General features: G+C 37.4%; 1 protein-coding gene and 1 pseudogene across 1 annotated transcript; both read right to left on the reverse strand.

Moving 5' to 3' along the window:
* Nucleotides 1-5,878: 5,878 nt before the first annotated feature.
* LOC133864457 (pentatricopeptide repeat-containing protein At1g51965, mitochondrial) lies at nt 5,879-9,347 on the reverse strand. The gene is made up of 2 exons (XM_062300799.1): nt 8,441-9,347; nt 5,879-8,091 (listed from the first exon to the last, which is right to left on the reverse strand). Exons 1-2 carry the CDS (start codon nt 9,332-9,334, stop codon nt 6,886-6,888), a joined length of 2,100 nt encoding a protein of 699 aa, XP_062156783.1. The 5' UTR covers nt 9,335-9,347; the 3' UTR covers nt 5,879-6,885.
* Nucleotides 9,348-14,989: 5,642 nt separating this feature from the next.
* On the reverse strand, nt 14,990-18,413 carry LOC133863153 (calcium/calmodulin-regulated receptor-like kinase 2; annotated as a pseudogene).
* Between the last annotated feature and the right edge of the window lie 27 nt (nt 18,414-18,440).

The following is an 18,440-nucleotide window of genomic DNA, read 5'->3' on the forward strand; positions in this document are numbered from 1 at the left end:
TTCATCCCTTGGCGAGCCGAGCTCGAGCATAGAAACAGGGCTCGTCACGAGCTCGAGCTCTTGAAAATCTCAAACGAGCCAATCCCGAACAACCACTACTTGCTCAGGATCGGCTCATTTACACCCCTAGTTGCAGCGATGTGTTTTGTTGAATCTATCTACCTGTTGGAGTGATCTGATTGATGAAGGTTGCCGAAAGTGGAAGAATAAAAGCTTGTTGGGGACAATTTGTAGACTAATTTTGAGTTTTGCTGTGTATTGTTTATGGCAAGCCCGAAATGAGTTAAAATTTGGTGGGCAGCCTCTCACTGAAGAACAGGTTTTGAAGCAAATTTTTTGGAAAGTCCGGTGTAGAATATCTGTAAAGGGCAAGTTCCCAAAGACTATAGAGAATGTTATCCTTTGTCACAAATGGAACATTGATGTCTGTATTCTGATTTAGTTTGTTCCTTTGTTGGCAGGGTTTTTTTTTGGGGGTGTGCTGGTTTAGGTCCTTGAGTGCAGCGTGGGTTTTCCTAGAGTTTTTCTCTGGTTTATCTATGTTTTGTTGTATTGGTTGGTAAAACTCTTGATGTACAGTTGATTCTTTTTGTCAATATATAGTTCTACTCATTCTTTTTTTTAAAAAAAAAGTTGGTGTGTTGTATAGTTGCTTGTTCATTCAGAAAAGGATCTTTAGTTTAACCTACTTCAAGAGTTTAAATGTTCAGATAGTAGACGAGCTCTCTCTCTCTCTCTCTCTCTCTAATACCATAATGTTAATTAAAAGGCCTTAAATAAGCTCTATTTGTGAGAGTATAAATCCATTATTTGCACTCATTTTATCACACACCTCACATCAATTGACGAGACATGGGCTGAATGATCACTTAAAATAAACAAAATTTTCTACTTCCATTCACCTCATGTCACGTCATTCAGTATGAAGTAGTATTATAATATGAGTGTGAAGTATAGTATTATTCTTTGAAAAATGAGGAGCGCCAAGAAAAAAAAATAGGCATATGCTGCAAATGAAAGTGTCACCGTGCCTTGTGTGCGAAAACTTGTTCTTGCTTAAGGAATTATATAATCACCTATTAAAAAATAAAAAATTATATAATTGTAATTTAACCTAGTTAAGGGCTTTTTTCTTTTTTGTAAGTACATTGAGATAAAAATTAAGGGGGGAAGGAGGGAGGGTCCTTTTCGCTATAAATAGGGATGGAGGGTAAAAGGGAGCAAAGAGAATGCTGTAAGAAAAATTTATAGTTGTGGCCTAGAGGTATTGTGAGCACAGAAGTTGACACTTTTGTTAATCTTGAGGGCTTTCTAAGAGGAGGAAGCCGGGATGGAGGCAAGTATCTCTGAGATGGTGGAAGAGATCCTCTGGTCTTTAGTTATGTTCCGATGGTGAAGAGCGGGAGCCGCAGTCAAGGAATCACCTTCCATGATAAATTGCTTGAGGGCAAGGGAAACTGCCAATCTAGCAGCCAAGAGGGCAGCTAAAGATTCCCTAAAGGTTGGGTCACAAAGAAGGCTAATGAGAGATATAACTTTAATGATGTGCCCTGCAGTGTTCCGGCATATTGCTCCTTGGGTAGAGGAGTCTCTGATGGCAATGCCAAAATTGATATTGAAATGATTAGTAGGGGCTACCATTTTTCCAAAGGAGTTGAGGTTTTAGCTTTCCAAGCTGAGTGATGCTCCATGGAAACTTTCTTGGAAACAGGATCCTCTCCAGTTGAGTTTCAACCAGAGAGGAGCCAGTTAGTTATATAGGAGGGTATTTTTGTAATTTTACACTATGTGAAATTATAAAAATACCATCTTGTATAACAAACTGACTCATCTCCAGTTCCTCTAGTTCCTCTCAACTGGAGAGGATCCAGATCCACTTTCTTGATGTTGTTTGAGATAGTAAAAGCATTCGGGATGAGACATTTGTCTTGGGCTTTGTTCCTGTTGAACAAAAAGATATAACATGCCATTGTGGCAAAGATTTGGAGAAAGTGAACCTTTCCCAAAGGGATGCCAAATGACTTGCACGAGTTTAGGATGATATTGATCTAATCTGCAACGTTAGAAAAATTAAAAGCAAGAGAGTCGAATGGCCAGAAGGAGTTCCTCCAGACCATTAGAGCAAAAATACAATTGAAGAAGAGATGATGCACATAATCAATTTATGATTTACACAAAGGGCAAAGAAGATAAGTGAAAGAGGAAGGGATGGAGAGGGAGATTCTAGCTTTGCTGGGGATAATGTTCGAAGCCACTTTCCAAATAAAGAGCTTTAGCCTATCATTTAGATTCAGATGCCATATGGCTTTTCAGGTGGAGCTAGGAAGGAGGGAATTAGCGAAATTAGGGAAGATGCATGTTTTTAGAATTTCATAGGCACAAGGAGATTCAAACATGGAGTGGATAAGGAGGTTCTCCAAGAGAGGTTGTTGGGGTTAATTAGTCCGAGATGGTGAGGAAGGGATGTGATAAGTTACTGTTGTTCCTAGGTGAGGGTTTGAAGGAGGATAGGTAGGGATGCAGGGGGGAGGTTTGAGGCTTCAAAGGAATGTAGGTAGATTTGGTGGAAAAATCACCTGAGGTAGAGGGGGTCGAAAGGAGGGAATTAGTGAGATTAGGGAAGATGTATGTTTTTGTAATTTCATAGGCACAAGGAGATTCAAACAGGAAGTGGATAAGGAGGCTCTCCAAGAGAGGTTGTTGGGTTAATTAGTCCGAGATGGTGAGGGAGGGATGTGATAAGTTACTGTTGTTCCTAGGTGAGGGTTTGAAGGAAGGATATGTAGGAATATAGGGGGAGGACCAAATGGGAAGGTGGAGTCTTTGTGGGGGATATGACAAGCACCAGCAGCATCTAAATTTTTAGTAAGAACAATAGTACAGTACAATTTCAAAGCCAAGAACCTGACTTTATTTGAGAGGAGAGAAGTTAACATATTTGATGTATTTTAGCCCTTAGCTGAGATACCCACATGCTATCATGATTGGATAGGATCTTCCTGCCAAGTTTAGAGATGAGGGCCAGGCTGACATCTCTCATTTGTCTGAACCCAAAACCACCTTGAGATCTAGGAAGACACATGAAACTCCAGGACTCAAGGGATAAGTTCCTAGAGTTACCATCAGGAAAGCCCTACCAGAAGTCTTTAAACAGCTTGTCCAATTTGCTGCTGAGGCAGGAAGGCAGCAAAAAGGTACTCATGGCATAGGATGGGATAGCTGAGGCCATTGCCAGAATCAAAATAGTCCTACCAGCCTGTGAGAAAGTTTTGGCTTTTCAACCTTCAATTTTACCTTGAACCTTCTCGAGAATGTCATTGAAGGCAGCCTTTTTGAATTTACCAAAAGGCATAAGAAGGCCGAGATACTTGGAATCAAGGGGGTGGACTTAAAGGTGTTGATGTTCTGTATGGGCAAGCATGGTTGAGGGTGTTGTATTCTTGTTGAAAAGGATAGATGATTTATTAGTGTTGACGGCCTGACAAGACCACTTACAATAGGTATCCAAACCAAGCTTTATGGAAGTGGCTTCAACCAAGGTAGCTTGGGCAAAGATGATCAAGTCATCAATAAAAGGCAGGTAGTTAAGGGGAGGGCAATTTCAGATTATTTTAACCCCTATGAGATTACCAAGGGATTCCTCTTTGTGAGCAGTCTAAAGATAACTTCAAAGCCAATAATAAAAAGGAAATGTGAGAGGGGTCACCTTGTCTGAGACCTCTGGCAGGGGAGAAGAATCCGAATGGGCTGCCATTTATAAGGATAGAGAATTATGGAAAGGAAATACAAATACTGATATAGTTTATCTAAGTGGGATGGAAACCAGGCTTGGACATGAAAAACAAACATGATTAAATCAAACATCATTGCATGTTGCTGGAAAACATTTCTAGCAACGTTGCAACTTGAAGAACAATTAGAAAACATATATAGAACGATTCTAAAACATAAATGTAATTTTCTTAACACGTCAATACTATTCTAAGCATGATATATCGATCAAAGAAACAGTTTTTTCCAGCAAAATTGTATTGATGCAAACAATGTAAACATCAATCAAGCATGCAATCAGCCCCTTCGGATGATCAAAACCATGTCCTAACATGATTATAGACAGCCCAAAGTGTCAAGAATCAAAGGATTCAAGTCAAGGGTTGTTGTAACACACCCGAGTGTTACTTAAGGATATTTCTTGTAATTTTCTATAAAGAACAATGGATTCAATGGATGAAGGTCGTATTGAAAATCAATGGAAATGGAGAATTACAAGTATGATCTGATTCGAGGTAGATCGGACCTCCCATTATCACTAATCTAATCGCTAAGCTATTCAAGAACTAATCACTAAGCTAATACAAGATCATAACAATTTTCATGAGTATTCTATTACAGGAAGCAACCTTTTATACCATTCTCCTCAGCCCAAACTAACTAACTAACTAAATTGTAACAGTCAGCCCAATTGCTCAGCCCAATTGCAGTAACCAATCCAACTACTGGCAGCCCATGTCCAACTACACATAAACCTGTTACAGTTGTTGGAAAGAATTCTAGTAGCCCCCTGCAATTTTTGTTATGATTTTAATGAAGTCACACTCTGATACCAATTGTGAAGAATATATCTCAAAGATACAGAAGAAACACCCAAGAACAAGCATCATGAAAACATAGAAAAAGACTACATGAAACAAAAATTTGCACGAACATAAAGGCCTTACCTGAAATTGGCTAGGCTTGGTGGGCTGATTTGAATTCTCCTACTTCTCATTCAATCCACGCATGTAGAACTAGGGTTTAGAGACCTCTAAGTCTTCTCCTCAATTATGATAATGAGACGAAGAAAGTGTGGGCTCTAATCCCTACACAAGCACCTTTTAAATAGGCTTTGTATTTCCCAGTCAATCTATTACTAAGTTTCTTGTCAAAGAAGGACTTGAAAAACATAATTGCTCCCTACTATAATACACGGCCACTAATGTGTTTCCTTGTGTAAGTAGGTCAAGTCCAATAAGGAATAACAATCAGTTTGAGAAGATATCTAAATGGAAAATAACGCTAGCTTTAATAAGCGTAGGAGACTATCTCATAATTTGTCTTATGTTACTATTAAGTACAATTTATTCCACTAAAAAATTGTAATTGCATTCTAGTATTTATTTTTGATTATTCAAAACTCACAATGACATCTTCCAATTGCAATTGACACCTACATTAAATTATCCGGTCAAAACAAAGTCATAAATAAACTGTCATTGTAATTCACTATCTCTTAATCCTTGAGTACCCGATGTAATTTCATAATTATTCTTGTACTCTGAAAATGTTATTTCAGTTAGCATATTCAATTTTAGCATCTCCTTACTAAAATACTCCAGCCGATCTTCAAAATTATTAATTTCTATTAAATTTATATCAATGAGATATTTCATGTCGCTTTGCTCCCATCATCTACATGTGATCTCCCAGCACACTGAAATTTTGACCGTGAAAGATCTCACTCCTAAATGTATCAAAATGATCACCACTTCAGATTTGAGTTCATATTCCACTCGGGATTAAAAGTCATTGTTATAACTTGTTGTGAATTCAAATTATTTATATTGATGATAGTTATATAAAATAACAACTCGCATGGACTGTTTAGGGCATTGTAACTATACCAGCATATTAATCAGAAGTCTTCACCTCTATAATCAAGATAGATCATTATGAGTGTCGGCTCAACCTTTAGGAAGTTGCCTAAGGCCCCCAATTAATAATTACACAATACTTTATTATTTGGATTAAATATTATTTAGCCCCCTAAACTAACAACAATTTTTGATAAAGCACCACGAACTGACAGTGTCATGCTTTGGATGTTCAAACTACCAATGTGTTGCAACTTAGCTCCATCTGTCACTCTCGATCGTTATGTTGAATGTAAAATCAAATTTGACCAAAATATTCTGAAAATACCTTTATTTTGGCGGGAGCTGCGGTGCAAATACAATCGTCAGGCAACAACATTATGCCAGATTAGATTACGAGTAACACTATAAAGAGGACAAGAGTCTTCATTGTGTTCTCTTACATGTTACGTGGCTTGAAAATTACTATTTGATCAAAATTCAATAATGATCATTTTAAATTAAATGATAATTTTAAAAGTCACGTGATATTTGGAAAGAGACAAGGAGGACTCTAGCCCACCTTATAGCATTACTCCTTGATTACAAGTCATAAACAACAGTAACAGCTATATTTTACTGCATGAACTAATTGGATAGAGAGAGAACTGTTTGGAGCTTCATATCTGTAATAACCACCTCAATCGTGATCCAATGAAGTACGTAATGTTGCACGTAATGAATCAGCAATCTTCACTATATCACATTAGAGTAACAGTAAACGTGCTTACCTGACACAGCCGCTGTCATGTTGAAAAGCGACCTGTTAACTTAACATCCATAAAAAAACCGATGATAAAAAGCTGCTGCTCCTTTCGTTTAGTAACAAGAGAAAAGAAGTAGAACCCCATAACTTGAATAGATGCAAAAACCGGATTGCCTTCCTGAAGTCGCATCATCTTTGTGGTAAGTGTAACAAGAACAGCCACCATAAATAGTAGAACATAAAAAATGGTCATCATCCAATGTTGGTCCCTCTTACGGGAATATCATCAAAAACTCCATATACACTTTCCCCCAAAAGGAAGTGATTAAAAATATGTAATTTGTTTCTTCAGCAATCCCCATCTTCAGCTTCATCACCTCAAAGGGCTAACAACCCAACCAGTAATCGGACTTTGCCTGCGAAGTCTGAATTTCCTATGTGAACCACCTTGTAAACGTTCAAGCACTGCATATGTAATTGAATCTGGCGTTAAACCCATCTTCAACTTCATCACCTCAAAGGGCTAACAACCCAACCAGTAATCGGACTTTGCCTGCGAAGTCTGAATTTCCTATGTGAACCACCTTGCAAACGTTCAAGCACTGCATATGTAATTGAATCTGGCGTTAAACCCTGCTGCTTAAGTTTTGCATACAGATCCACTGCTTCAGCAGTTCTCCCACACCTCTCAAGACAGTCGAGTAAGATGTTGTATGTTACAATGTTAGGGCAGCATCCCTCAGCAAGCATCTCATCAAACAACCTGCAGCCCATCTCAACTTTATCCGTCTTACCGAAGCACTCGATGAGCGTGCTATATGTGACAACATCAGGATTCAATCCTTTCTCTTGCATTTCCTTAAACCTCATGTGAGCTTCATCAACATCACCATTCTTCCCAAGGCAATTGATCAAGGAATTATAAGAGATTATGTCGGCTTTACAATTGCTATTCTCAAGCTCTTCAAATATTTTAATTGCCTCATCAACCTTTCCGGCCCGACCAAAGCTGGAGATGAGAATATTATACGTAAATATGTCTGGTGAAGGACCATCTTGTTTCATCTTCTCATAAAGATCATGAAGATGGGAGATTTGCTTCAGCTTGCCAAGGGCTGAGAAAACGGTGTTATACATGATTGTATCAGAAGTTATTCCCTTTTCATGAATCTTACCCAGCAGGTCTATAGCCTCTGTTGTCTTGCCTGCATTGCATAAACTCTCTAACATGGAGAGATAAGCATCCCTATCCCCCTTATCATGGAAGTTCCACATGTTGCAAAACACCCGGTGAGCTTCACTTGCATGGCCCAGCTTGCTTAGAGTCCTTACAAGATATGCATATATCGACTTATTCATGTACTTCTTTGATACTTCCACGACCTCGTCTAGTCTACCAAGCTGCCCTTCTGCAGCCAGAACATTCAAAACTACACTGTATGTGAATTCATTCGGCCGGCAATCATTCTGTACCATTTTAGAGAAGAGAAGAATGGCCTTGTCAACCATCCGACCCTTAGCAAGTGCCTCGATCATGGTATTATAAGCAATTAAATTTGGAGCGAAGCCCTTTGCTAGCATTTCCTGAAAGAGTGCCAATGACTCAACAGCTTTACCAATCTTTCCATTCATTCTGATCATAATTGTGTATGTAAACTCATCAGGCTCACAATGCTTCCTTTTCATGTTTTCAAAAACCCTGTAAGCCTGGTCAACCTGTCACAATTCTGCAGATCAGATAATCAGGATCCAGGGAACTCAAATGTAAGGCACAAAGTAGCTGATAAAAGTTACTTCGGACAAAAACAGGAAGCCCACCATTGATATAACTCCAATCTTTGTTGACACTTATTCATTTTCTTTGTATGTTATTGGAAGACATTCATTTTTATGACAGTCACTTCTATTGCATCATGTGGGCACATTATATTGGCAAATCATATTAGCCCAATTACGCATTATGCATTCTTCCAGTGCAAATTATATTAGCCCTTTCAAAATTGCGGCAAAACCTTAACCAAATATGTATAAAAGATAAAACAAGTGGGAATATAGTGACGCAGACCTTTTCGTCTTTGGCCAGAGCATCCAACAACATGTTGTAAGCAAAAATGTCCAATTTGTAACCTCGGCGGCGCATTTCGGTGAACACATGGAAGGCCTTGTCGGAATCGTGGGAGCGGAGGTACGCCTGGAGCAAACACTTGTAGGTGTAAGAGTTCATGGTGAGGTTCCACTTCTTGATCAAGGACATGCAGAGGTCGAGGTCCTGGGAGTTGCCGAAGAAGCCGATAAGGATGTTGACGGTGGAGATGGTGCCACGCGTGTTGGACTGGTCCATCTGGGAGAGGAGGGAGCGGACGAGATCGAAGCGGTCCGGGGGGGAGGAGGACTTGGAGAGGATGAGGATGAGGCGGGTGTAGGTGAAGGAGTCGTGCTGGAAATTTGGGGAAAGCGAGGGGCAGAGGCGAAAGAAGTTGAGGGCGAGGGAGGGGTGGTTTAGAGATTTCAGGATTTCGGAGGCCTCGGAGGGGGTGAGAGGGAGAGCGAGGGAGTGGAGGTAGTTGGAAAGGTCGAGGAAGGGGTTTGGGTTTGAGCGTGGTGAAGTGGATGGACGTGATTGGTTGGCGTGGTGGTGGAGGAGGATTTGAGTCGCCTTGCAGATGACGTCGCGGCGGGGGAGTGGGTAGCCGCGGATGTCGGTGGGGTAGGGGGAACGGAGTGGGGTGACCTCGGCCGTGAGTGAGAGCCCGGTGGGGGAGGTGGAGGTCACCTTCGCCGTGTATTTCGTGGCGTAGTGCCGGCTCGTGGTGGTCACGGCGGTGGTGCGACAGTGGAGTCGGAGTCTGAGGTGGTGCTGGTGTGGTTTCATGGTGGTGTGTGTCTGTCTTGGTGGAGTCGCCGGTTCAGGAGTTTTAAGAAGAGCGTAGTGGGTGTTAGTCAAAACAACGTCGTTCATGCAATGGGCTCAGTGTTCCGAAAATGTTATGTGGGCTTTGACTGGCTGGATAAGAAAATAGAAATTTTTAGTCGAGCTTTGGACCATAGTCAATGGGCTAAGAACTTAATTTGAGAATAATTTGGGTTTAGTTGACTTTTGGGTCCAACAAAAATTGCCCATGATTTCTGCTGCTGCTTTTTTAATTAAGAGATACATCTTTTGCCACCTTAAGACACAACTCTTGACCACCTTATCCATGTGACAAGGTAGTCTCTTAGCTAGCTTTAGGATTTTTTCTAAAAAAATAAAATAAAATAAAAATTGCCAAGAATTGTGTCTTGAGGTGGCAATATATCATATATCTTTAATTAATAGCTTATTCATATGAGCAAATTACCAACCAGTACTAATATACTGTGAGGTTGTTCAAGTTGTTTAACAAAGCTACAAATGTGAAGAAAACGTCTTATTATTGATGGATGGATAAGGACCAAGTAGAACTTTTGGTAGTTATGGCTAGACGAATATGGCTAAGAAGAAACTCCCTAGTCTTTGAAGGGGTGTTCAGACATCCCAATGAAGTTTTTGTCGAGGCAGCAGGGGCACTGGAGGAATTTAAGAGGTGTAATAGCCAAGATTTGCAGTCAATTCTGAGTGGTGAATGATCAACTACGGCTAGGCAGCAAAGATGGCAACCTTCTCCTACCGGAATCATTAAGGTTAACTAGGATGCATCCATTAACAGTAAGGATTGTTGCATCGCCTTGGGGATTGTAGCTAGGGATTGCAAGGAAGAATTCTTGGGAGCTAGAACTGTGATGCAACCAATTGTTGCAAATACGAAGACTGCAGAAGCCATGGCAGTTCTTTGGGCTGTTAAGTTTTGCAAGGAGGAAGGTTTTTTTTATGTTGTTCTTGAAGGAGACGCGATACAAGTAATCTCACATATTCAATCGATTCCTCCGTACCTTTCAAACACTGGCCATTTTATTGAAAGTGTTATCCAGGAGCTTAGTGGTTTGCGGTATGCTGAATTTGCTCATGTTCATAGAGAGTTGAATAGTGCAGGACCTGTGTTAGTAAAGGAGGCTGTCGAACGCAAGGTTGATTAATGTTGGTTAGAAGAGATTTTTGCGTGTATCTCTAGCATAATTTTTAAGGAAATTGCTTGTCCCTAGATCTCATCTGTTTGGGATCAATTGTTTATTTGATTTTGATCAATGATATGGTAAGATTTACCCGTTCCAAAAAAAAAATAAAAAAATTGCCGATGATTTGCCTTTTTTTTTTTTTTTTTTTTTTTTTTTTTTAATTTATTCTTCTTTTTAATAGCTTATGCATACGAGAAAATTACCAATCAGTACTAATATACTGTGAGGTTGTTCAAGGTGTTTAACTAAGCTACAAATGTGAAGAAAAGGTCTGATTATAGATGGATGAGGATTTACTATTTTCCAACTCTTGCGCATGTTTATCAGTCAATCATTGATTTCCATTATAAAGATCACATTCAACATCTTCAAGAGTTAATCTAGACATTAGCGGCGGAGTTAGAAGGGGGTGAGGGGGGACAAATACAAACACACCGCTTTACCTCCTGCATTTGTTAGACAAAATAGTAGCATGAAAGGCTACCAAAATATGAATAGAATTATATATTGGTGGGTAATATTGGAAAGAATAAGAGTTTAAGAATATTAAGGTAAAGTAAATATTAACGTTGATTGCTCTAGACTAACCATATTAAATTAAATTATATAATATTGCCACCTCCAATTGAATATAAGAGAGAGAAAGTAGAAAAAGTCCGAAGAAGATGGGAATTCGGAGTGATTGGTTGTTTAATTTGGTGTTTTTTTTTTTTTTTTTTTTTTTTTTTTTTTTTTTTTATATTGGAAATGGGTTTTTAATTAAAGTAAATAAACAAATATTATCTTAATAAAATAGAGAAAAATTTAGATAAAATTATGTATAGGTTTTGGAAATTGGTTAATTGAAGTAGTAAAAATCGATTTTGATTAGCTATTTTACATTGAAAATAGCTAAGCTATTGGGAGTGCTCAAGAAACCAAAAAGGCTTGAATTTATCTAAGACCATTATCCTTATCCCACCTCAACATTTTACTAATTGATATAAAAATGTACTTCCAAAAAAAAAAATGGTATCAAATTTCAAAATTCTTTGCTAATGATATATCAATATATAGCTGCGACCATTGGGTCACATACCCCTAATGATGGACTATTAGTAGCGACATTGTTTTGATTCAAAACTCTTATAGCATCAACAAAAAATACTAGTAGCAGCGACTAATGTTGTCACTGCATGTTGAGAGATCATTAACATTAACATAGAAGTCAGTGCACTAATGATCAATAGCGTTGGATTATTAGGATCAACCACATTAGTGTCAACGTGTCGTCGCCGCAATTGATCAATAGCAGCGACAATAAGACTTTTAACTATGACATTTTGTCGTTGCTAATGAGTATTGATCTTATTTTTTGTAGGTACAATATTTACCACAAAAAATCTCAAGTTATTATTTTTTTCAACTTTATCTCTCTTTCTTTTTCTTTTCTTTTTTTTTTTTTTTTTTTTGTAGACTACGTTAAAAGAAAATATTGTCAAAAATATGTTTAACACACTTTCTGGTGTTTGGTGGACGTACATGAAAATTTTAGGTTACGCTTCTTTTAACGTAAATGATTTTTAAATGAAAATGGTTTTGAGAAAAATTTGTGCATGTTAGTTATATTTTTTAATATTTTAATTAATTTTTTTCATCTCTATTGTTTAATCTTGTCGGTTGCCACCCATAAATTCCAATTCTAACTCACCCACTAAACTTGATTAGTGATATAGGTTTGACGCTCAATAAGCAAATGAAGCGTTCTTAATTTCTTACTTTATTACCAATGGAAGACCAATATGGATCATGAACATGCACTTGTAGCTTGCTAAAATAATTTAAATAAAGCCATGTCCTCATGCTATATATAAATACTCTTTAATTATCCCCATAAAATTAGCATAAATATAAGAAAAAGAAGCCATGACTTTTCAATTTCAGAAGTTTTCTACTATAATTATCATTATTTGCTTTGTGTTCATCATTCTTACAGATGCAAGTAAGTATTCTCTCTTAGATCGCTCATATTGTTGCTTCGCATGTTATATTATTTGTCAATTTTTGTTATTTTCCAGAATCCTAATTTTCAATAATGTCTTCAAAGTTCAAATGCTAGCAGCCGTTGAGATATGCCCATATGTAGGCGGACCATTGGATAGACCTTGCAAAAATTCAACATGGTGTAACAATGTTTTCGTGAGTCAAATGTATCAATGGGGAAGCTGCGTGCCATTAAAGGAGATGTATGCGTGTATATGTTATTACTTGTGTGGATGAGAGGTAACAATTTGAAGAAGCATAATAAAATACTAATAATTAGAACTAGAGTTGTTACAACATCTACACAAATACGGTTCGATCTCTAAGTATCTCTTCTAAGATCGATACTTTTGTTGCTTCTTGTGTAAAACATGTTTTTCCATTTCCGAAAACTTGGCAAATCTCTATCCATCTATTACTATGTTGAATGTTTGCACTTTCAATCTACAGTGAGAATATAGAGTAATTGGACTTTGTGGGGCTTCAGGTTTATATATAGTTTTCCAATACTCTTAGGATGAAAAAGTGCGGATCTTTGCATATGTTTAAGATTGCTAAACAATAAGATCCTTTAAAAAGTAATATTATTTAATAGACTGTTATACAATAATTATATAATTGAGATGACATAGTAGTGAAAATTAGCTTTTGAATCGACAAATGCTTGTAAAAAGATGAATCAATGGCTACTTTTTGTTAGAAAATATTATAGAAATAACATGCAAAATATGAAGGAAAATAAAATTGGACTCGAAGGCTTGATCGCAATGACAATATCTTTAGAGCGTATTTGTCCACTTTTTATGTACCAAGGGATTTGACAAAAATAGTTCCCACGATACAATGAAGCCCAAAATGTTATTCTTAGAATAACACTTTCTCTCTTCTTCTTTTTTTGGGTAAATAGAATAACACTTTCTAGAGTAACAAGAAACACCTTTAGAGAAAGAATAGGACAAAATAGATGTATAGAAGAAAAAAAAATAAGTTATGAGATTGTGCCTTTGCATATGGCTAAAGGGTCATATTTATAGTGATTTTGGACACATCTAATGGTCCAAAATCATTTGATCCAATGGTCTTGACTTTTAACCACCAAATCCACTTTAATAGACACCATAAATCGCATATTAATTCCTTCCAATAGCTAGAAAACATTTAGATTTTTTAAAAAATCACACCTGAAATGGCTAGCTTGGTCGACCTAACCTTAGTTTCAGTCGAATGAGCTCTCTCAGTTGAACAAGCTTCTCTCAAGACTTCTACGATAGCACTCGGGTTTTTGTATGGAGATTGTGATGCATCAGCTCGGTCGAATGAGACTAGTCTTAGTCAACTTGTATTTTCAAAAATTCGATGCACACATGCAAAGTGAAAAGTGTGCCTCATAGCGCCCAAATCCCATTGCCCTTACACGTATTACGTGATGCGTGTGCGTGTCAAGTGACATGTGCAGCTAGCTCTCTTCTATTAGAGATCATGTGCTAATCAAAATATGCACAGCCGAACGTTAATCCTAAGAAAATTTTGGCTTTAAGATAAACAAATATACAAATTCATGGTACTTATAATCGAATTCAGCATCTTTTAGGCTCTTAGGGCTATTTGATTTTGGTTGAGTTGCTCCTTGCATGTTGAAGAATGAAAAACGTGTTCTTCATGTTCTTAACTCAACCTCGATATCTTCTCTTTGATATCTAAATATGACCATGAGTGTGGACTCGCAACTTTGATGAAATGAATCAGTTAAATAATATATCACTATGACCCTCTATTTATAGACTTAGATTTACAATCATGATAGGGTTAGAAGATAAACTAGAACTATAGCAGAAATAAGACTGGAGTCATAGTTGAACTACAATTCCAATCCCTACATACTAGATTACTAGGATGCACCGCCAAGGGGAGAAATTGCTCCCCTTGCCCCTGCATCACGCAGCCATGGGGAGAGAATATCCTCCCCATGCGTCTAGGGCTAGGGTTCCATTGCTACCAACTTCTAAGTATGGACTTGGGTTTTATCCCTAAGGCCCAATGATCCTTTATCTCTACTTGAGTATATGCTTAACCGCTACCCAATGCAGTGGTCCAAGATTTGATTGATACCGGCTGATCATGCCAACTGGAAAACAAATATCCGGTCTATTATATAGCATGGCATCCATGAGGCTTCCTATTGCATAAGCATATATGTATGTTTAAGCTATATAGTGCAACCCTCTTGGTATCTACAGTTCATTTTGGGCATAGTGGGATTAAGAAGACTTGGATAAATAAACCCTAACATCAGGATAGATATTGACCTGTATGAGCCATGGAAGCTCATTCATTCATTTACCTTTTGACATGTGTATTTCTAGCATAAGTATTACTCCAGGAATACAAAGGGGAAAAAAACAAGATATATATATGAAAGATAGAGAGAGAGAGAGAAAAAAAAAAAAAAAAAAAAAGAAAGAAAGAAAGAGATTTTGTGGTCATTCACTCACTTTCTTACTTAAGCTGACTCCAGTTGTTGATCCTCTATTCAGCTCACCGTTCGTGAAAAATCTCTGCCTCCGAAAGACATTGTATCTACTTTAGCGAGGTGTCTCTGTTTTATCTTCAATATAGCTTGTGAAATTTCTTCTATGGAAGGTCACTTTTTTGGAAATTTGTGCAGGCATTTTTGAGCAATACCAGCAAGCCCTCTTACTTCGTCAAGGCTGCATTCTCCAACAAGTTCCTTATCAAGTATTTCATCAACACCATCGAGACTCATTGAGGCCTTGAAAAGAAATTATTGAAATGGTTAAAGGTTTACAGGCTAGAAAGTTTGGTAATGCAAAATATTATAAACAAAGGAGAATTTCAAAGGGCAAACAACTCACAAGATTTACATATTCCATCAAGTTTTGTTATGGATGGATGGCTGTGATGAGCTCGAAGATGATAATGCCAAAACTGTAGATGTCACTCTTCATTGTGAACTTGTTTGTTGATACGTAAACTGGCTCTATGTAGCCATATGTGCCTTTAAGGCCAGAATTCTGGCCATCAAAGACCTCTTCCTTTGTCAACCCAAAATCAGCAACCTATAAAAATGAAAGTAGCCACATAATTATAAATCGAAAAGGTATAGTATAAAAAACAAACATAATATCCTAGCATATATAATAGCATGCATCTGCCATTCTCAGGACAAAAAAAGGAAAATCGCTTCTCTTTATTACTGTTTTTCTACTTCTTGTTTTCCTTATTTATGTATGCCTGAGCAGCAATTTATGCCTCTTAAAATTGTCACCTTGTGCAACCCAAAGACTTGGGAGTTGGGAAGGGGGGGCATTGAGGATGTAGTTCTTCAGGAAAACAAAGCAAAACAACTACATATGGAAACATGCATATAAAATCTAATCTTAGAGTACTATAACAAATTTCAGATACAAATGGATTTAGTACAAAGTTCTTGTATACTTTCTTAACTTGGCTCTCATTGATCGGTCTAACAATATATTAGAAGACTTCAAATCATGATGTATGACGGGTGGGACTGCCTGTTCAAGACTTTTCATATGAATGGATTTAAAAAAAAAAAAAAAAAAAAAAAAAAAAAAATTGCATCATAAAAAAGAAAAGAAAGTCTATTTATATGGATGGATTAAACAAAAAATTTTGCATCATAATTTTTTTTTTTTTTAAGAAAAAAACCTTAATATTCAACATACCCCTTCATGAAGGTATTCAATCCCATGTGAAATATCAAGAGCAATTTGATGCCTTTCATCCCAGCATAAACTCCATTCTTCTTGACCTAGGAAAATGCACAGCAGAATGGTTCTTAATAAGAACAAATCAAAAACCATATTCGCTGTGTGTTTGACAAAAGTCCAAATAGTGAAATATCTCAATGGGTTTTTGAGAAAATTAATTATGTTGATTTTCTTGGGATCGAAAATTTATGTCAAATTTTCCTTATAAAAAAGAATTGATCATTTGGAGGAAAATTTATTTTTGTGTGGTCAAGAAAGAATTGATCATTTAAAAAAAAAATTACGGAGAGTAAATTTATGACAATAAATCAAGAGCTTGTGAAGATTAATTTATCTCAAATTGGTATGAAAAACTTCAGATCTACTATTTAGAGTCATTTTGTGATGAGTTGTAAGTTGTTTTTTTCTCTTTTGATATCAAGTTGTTTTGGTATTGAGAAGTATGAGATGGAAGTGATTGATTGGACATTCAAAAAATTGAAACAAATATGATTCAAATTATTCAAAAACGAATTCTTTTCAATCCGGGGAGACTAACTGAATTGAAATATATTAACAGAGAAGATCAACACAAGAATGACAAGAATCATACACAAGGTTTGATAATTATTTTTGGAATAATATATTTTTTCTTTGTCTACAAATATTTGGCTGTCTCCAAGTTTAGGGTTATTTTTGTATTTTTATTTCTTTATTTTTTCTCCAAGTATTTTGCTTGAAAAGTACTTAAACCTAGCTTATATAAAGACCTATGGTGTGTCTTATTTTTCAATTCAGTTTTTGAGTATCAATAAAATTTTAGTATTATTTTAGAGTTATTCTTTGTTTTTCTTTGAGGCAACTAGAGTATTTCTCTTTTTTAATTGTTATTTTCTCTCTTTCTGAGTTCTCTTTATAGACTTGAATTCTTAATTTTTGTTACTATCATATACTGTCAGAACAATCTTAGTTTTGTACAGCATCAATAGAGCATCACGCTCTCTCTTAATTTTGATAATGAAAGTTGGGAAATGCTACAAACCACAATTTAATCTCACTTTGCTGATATGGCACTACAAATCAATTATTGAATCAATTTTTTTTTTTTTTAAAAAAAAATATAAGAGCTGATTGACATTCCCCCCCCCCCCCCCCCCCCCACACCATAAAAGAAAAACAAAAAAAAAGAAAAACAAAAAAGAAGCTCCTCATTGGCAATCCGGGTCTATTTTTGGAAGGCACTATTTGGTGATGAGTCATCACAAATTGTGGACAATATGCAGAAAGCAAAGGCCCTTTTGATTCAGTGTGGTGCGGCACCTAGAGGTGTACAAACGGAGTTGTTATAATCGCTTCAAAACCGCTAACCATTTTCAAAAGCGGTTATAAATAACTGCTAACCACCTAGGCGGAGGCGGTTAGCAGTTATAGAGTTTGAGAAAAGTGGTAAATAACCGCTAATCACTTATATATATATAAAGAGAGCGCACGCAACCTCCTGGTAAACACTTTACATAATGAGAGTTGTAGTGAGGTTGGTTTCTGTCTTGTAGGTAATGCAAGTCTAGAGTTTTTGCTCTCCTAGCTCTTTAAGCTTGCTAAGGATGGAACAGAGCTTCTCTGTTGAAGCCAAATACTTTTCTTTCTCGATGAAGTCAAAAGGGTCAGATCTCTGTTTGGAAGAGAGGAGAAAGGGGTTCTGCGAGGTCATTTTTTTGGGCGTTCAAGCTTCTGTATGGCTGCTGGCTACCATAGAAGAGGCTCTGAAGGCTTCTGGGAGGGGGTGAGAACAAGTCCAGCAGCTACATTGAGGTGGTTGTTTTCGCTGAGGGTGGTCAGAAAGGGACTATTTGGCTCCCCAAAGGCCACAAAGGTGGAGGTTGGGCTTTGGTTGCGGATGAGATGTGGAAGTTGATCTCCTTCCTGGGCCCTAAAGACCGAATGCTGGGCTCTAAGGCGTCTTCTTCGGACTATTTGGGTGGGTCTTCCAATCAAATGGGCAGTTCTCCTCCATCCTATGTGGCTGTGGTTCAAGGGGATGTGGTTTCTTGCGTCAAGTATGGGTTTGATTATGGGTTATGGGTTTCGCATGTCGATCTTCATGGGTCGGATCTATTCCTAGAGTCGTGATGTAGGGAGGTTGATGATGGGCGTGTGACAGTGAATTGTTTTGAGCTAAAGAAACAACCTCATGGGTCGACGGAGATGTCAATGCGTTCC

Source organism: Alnus glutinosa, chromosome 3, assembly GCF_958979055.1.
Source record: "Alnus glutinosa chromosome 3, dhAlnGlut1.1, whole genome shotgun sequence".
Lineage (NCBI taxonomy): Eukaryota > Viridiplantae > Streptophyta > Magnoliopsida > Fagales > Betulaceae > Alnus > Alnus glutinosa.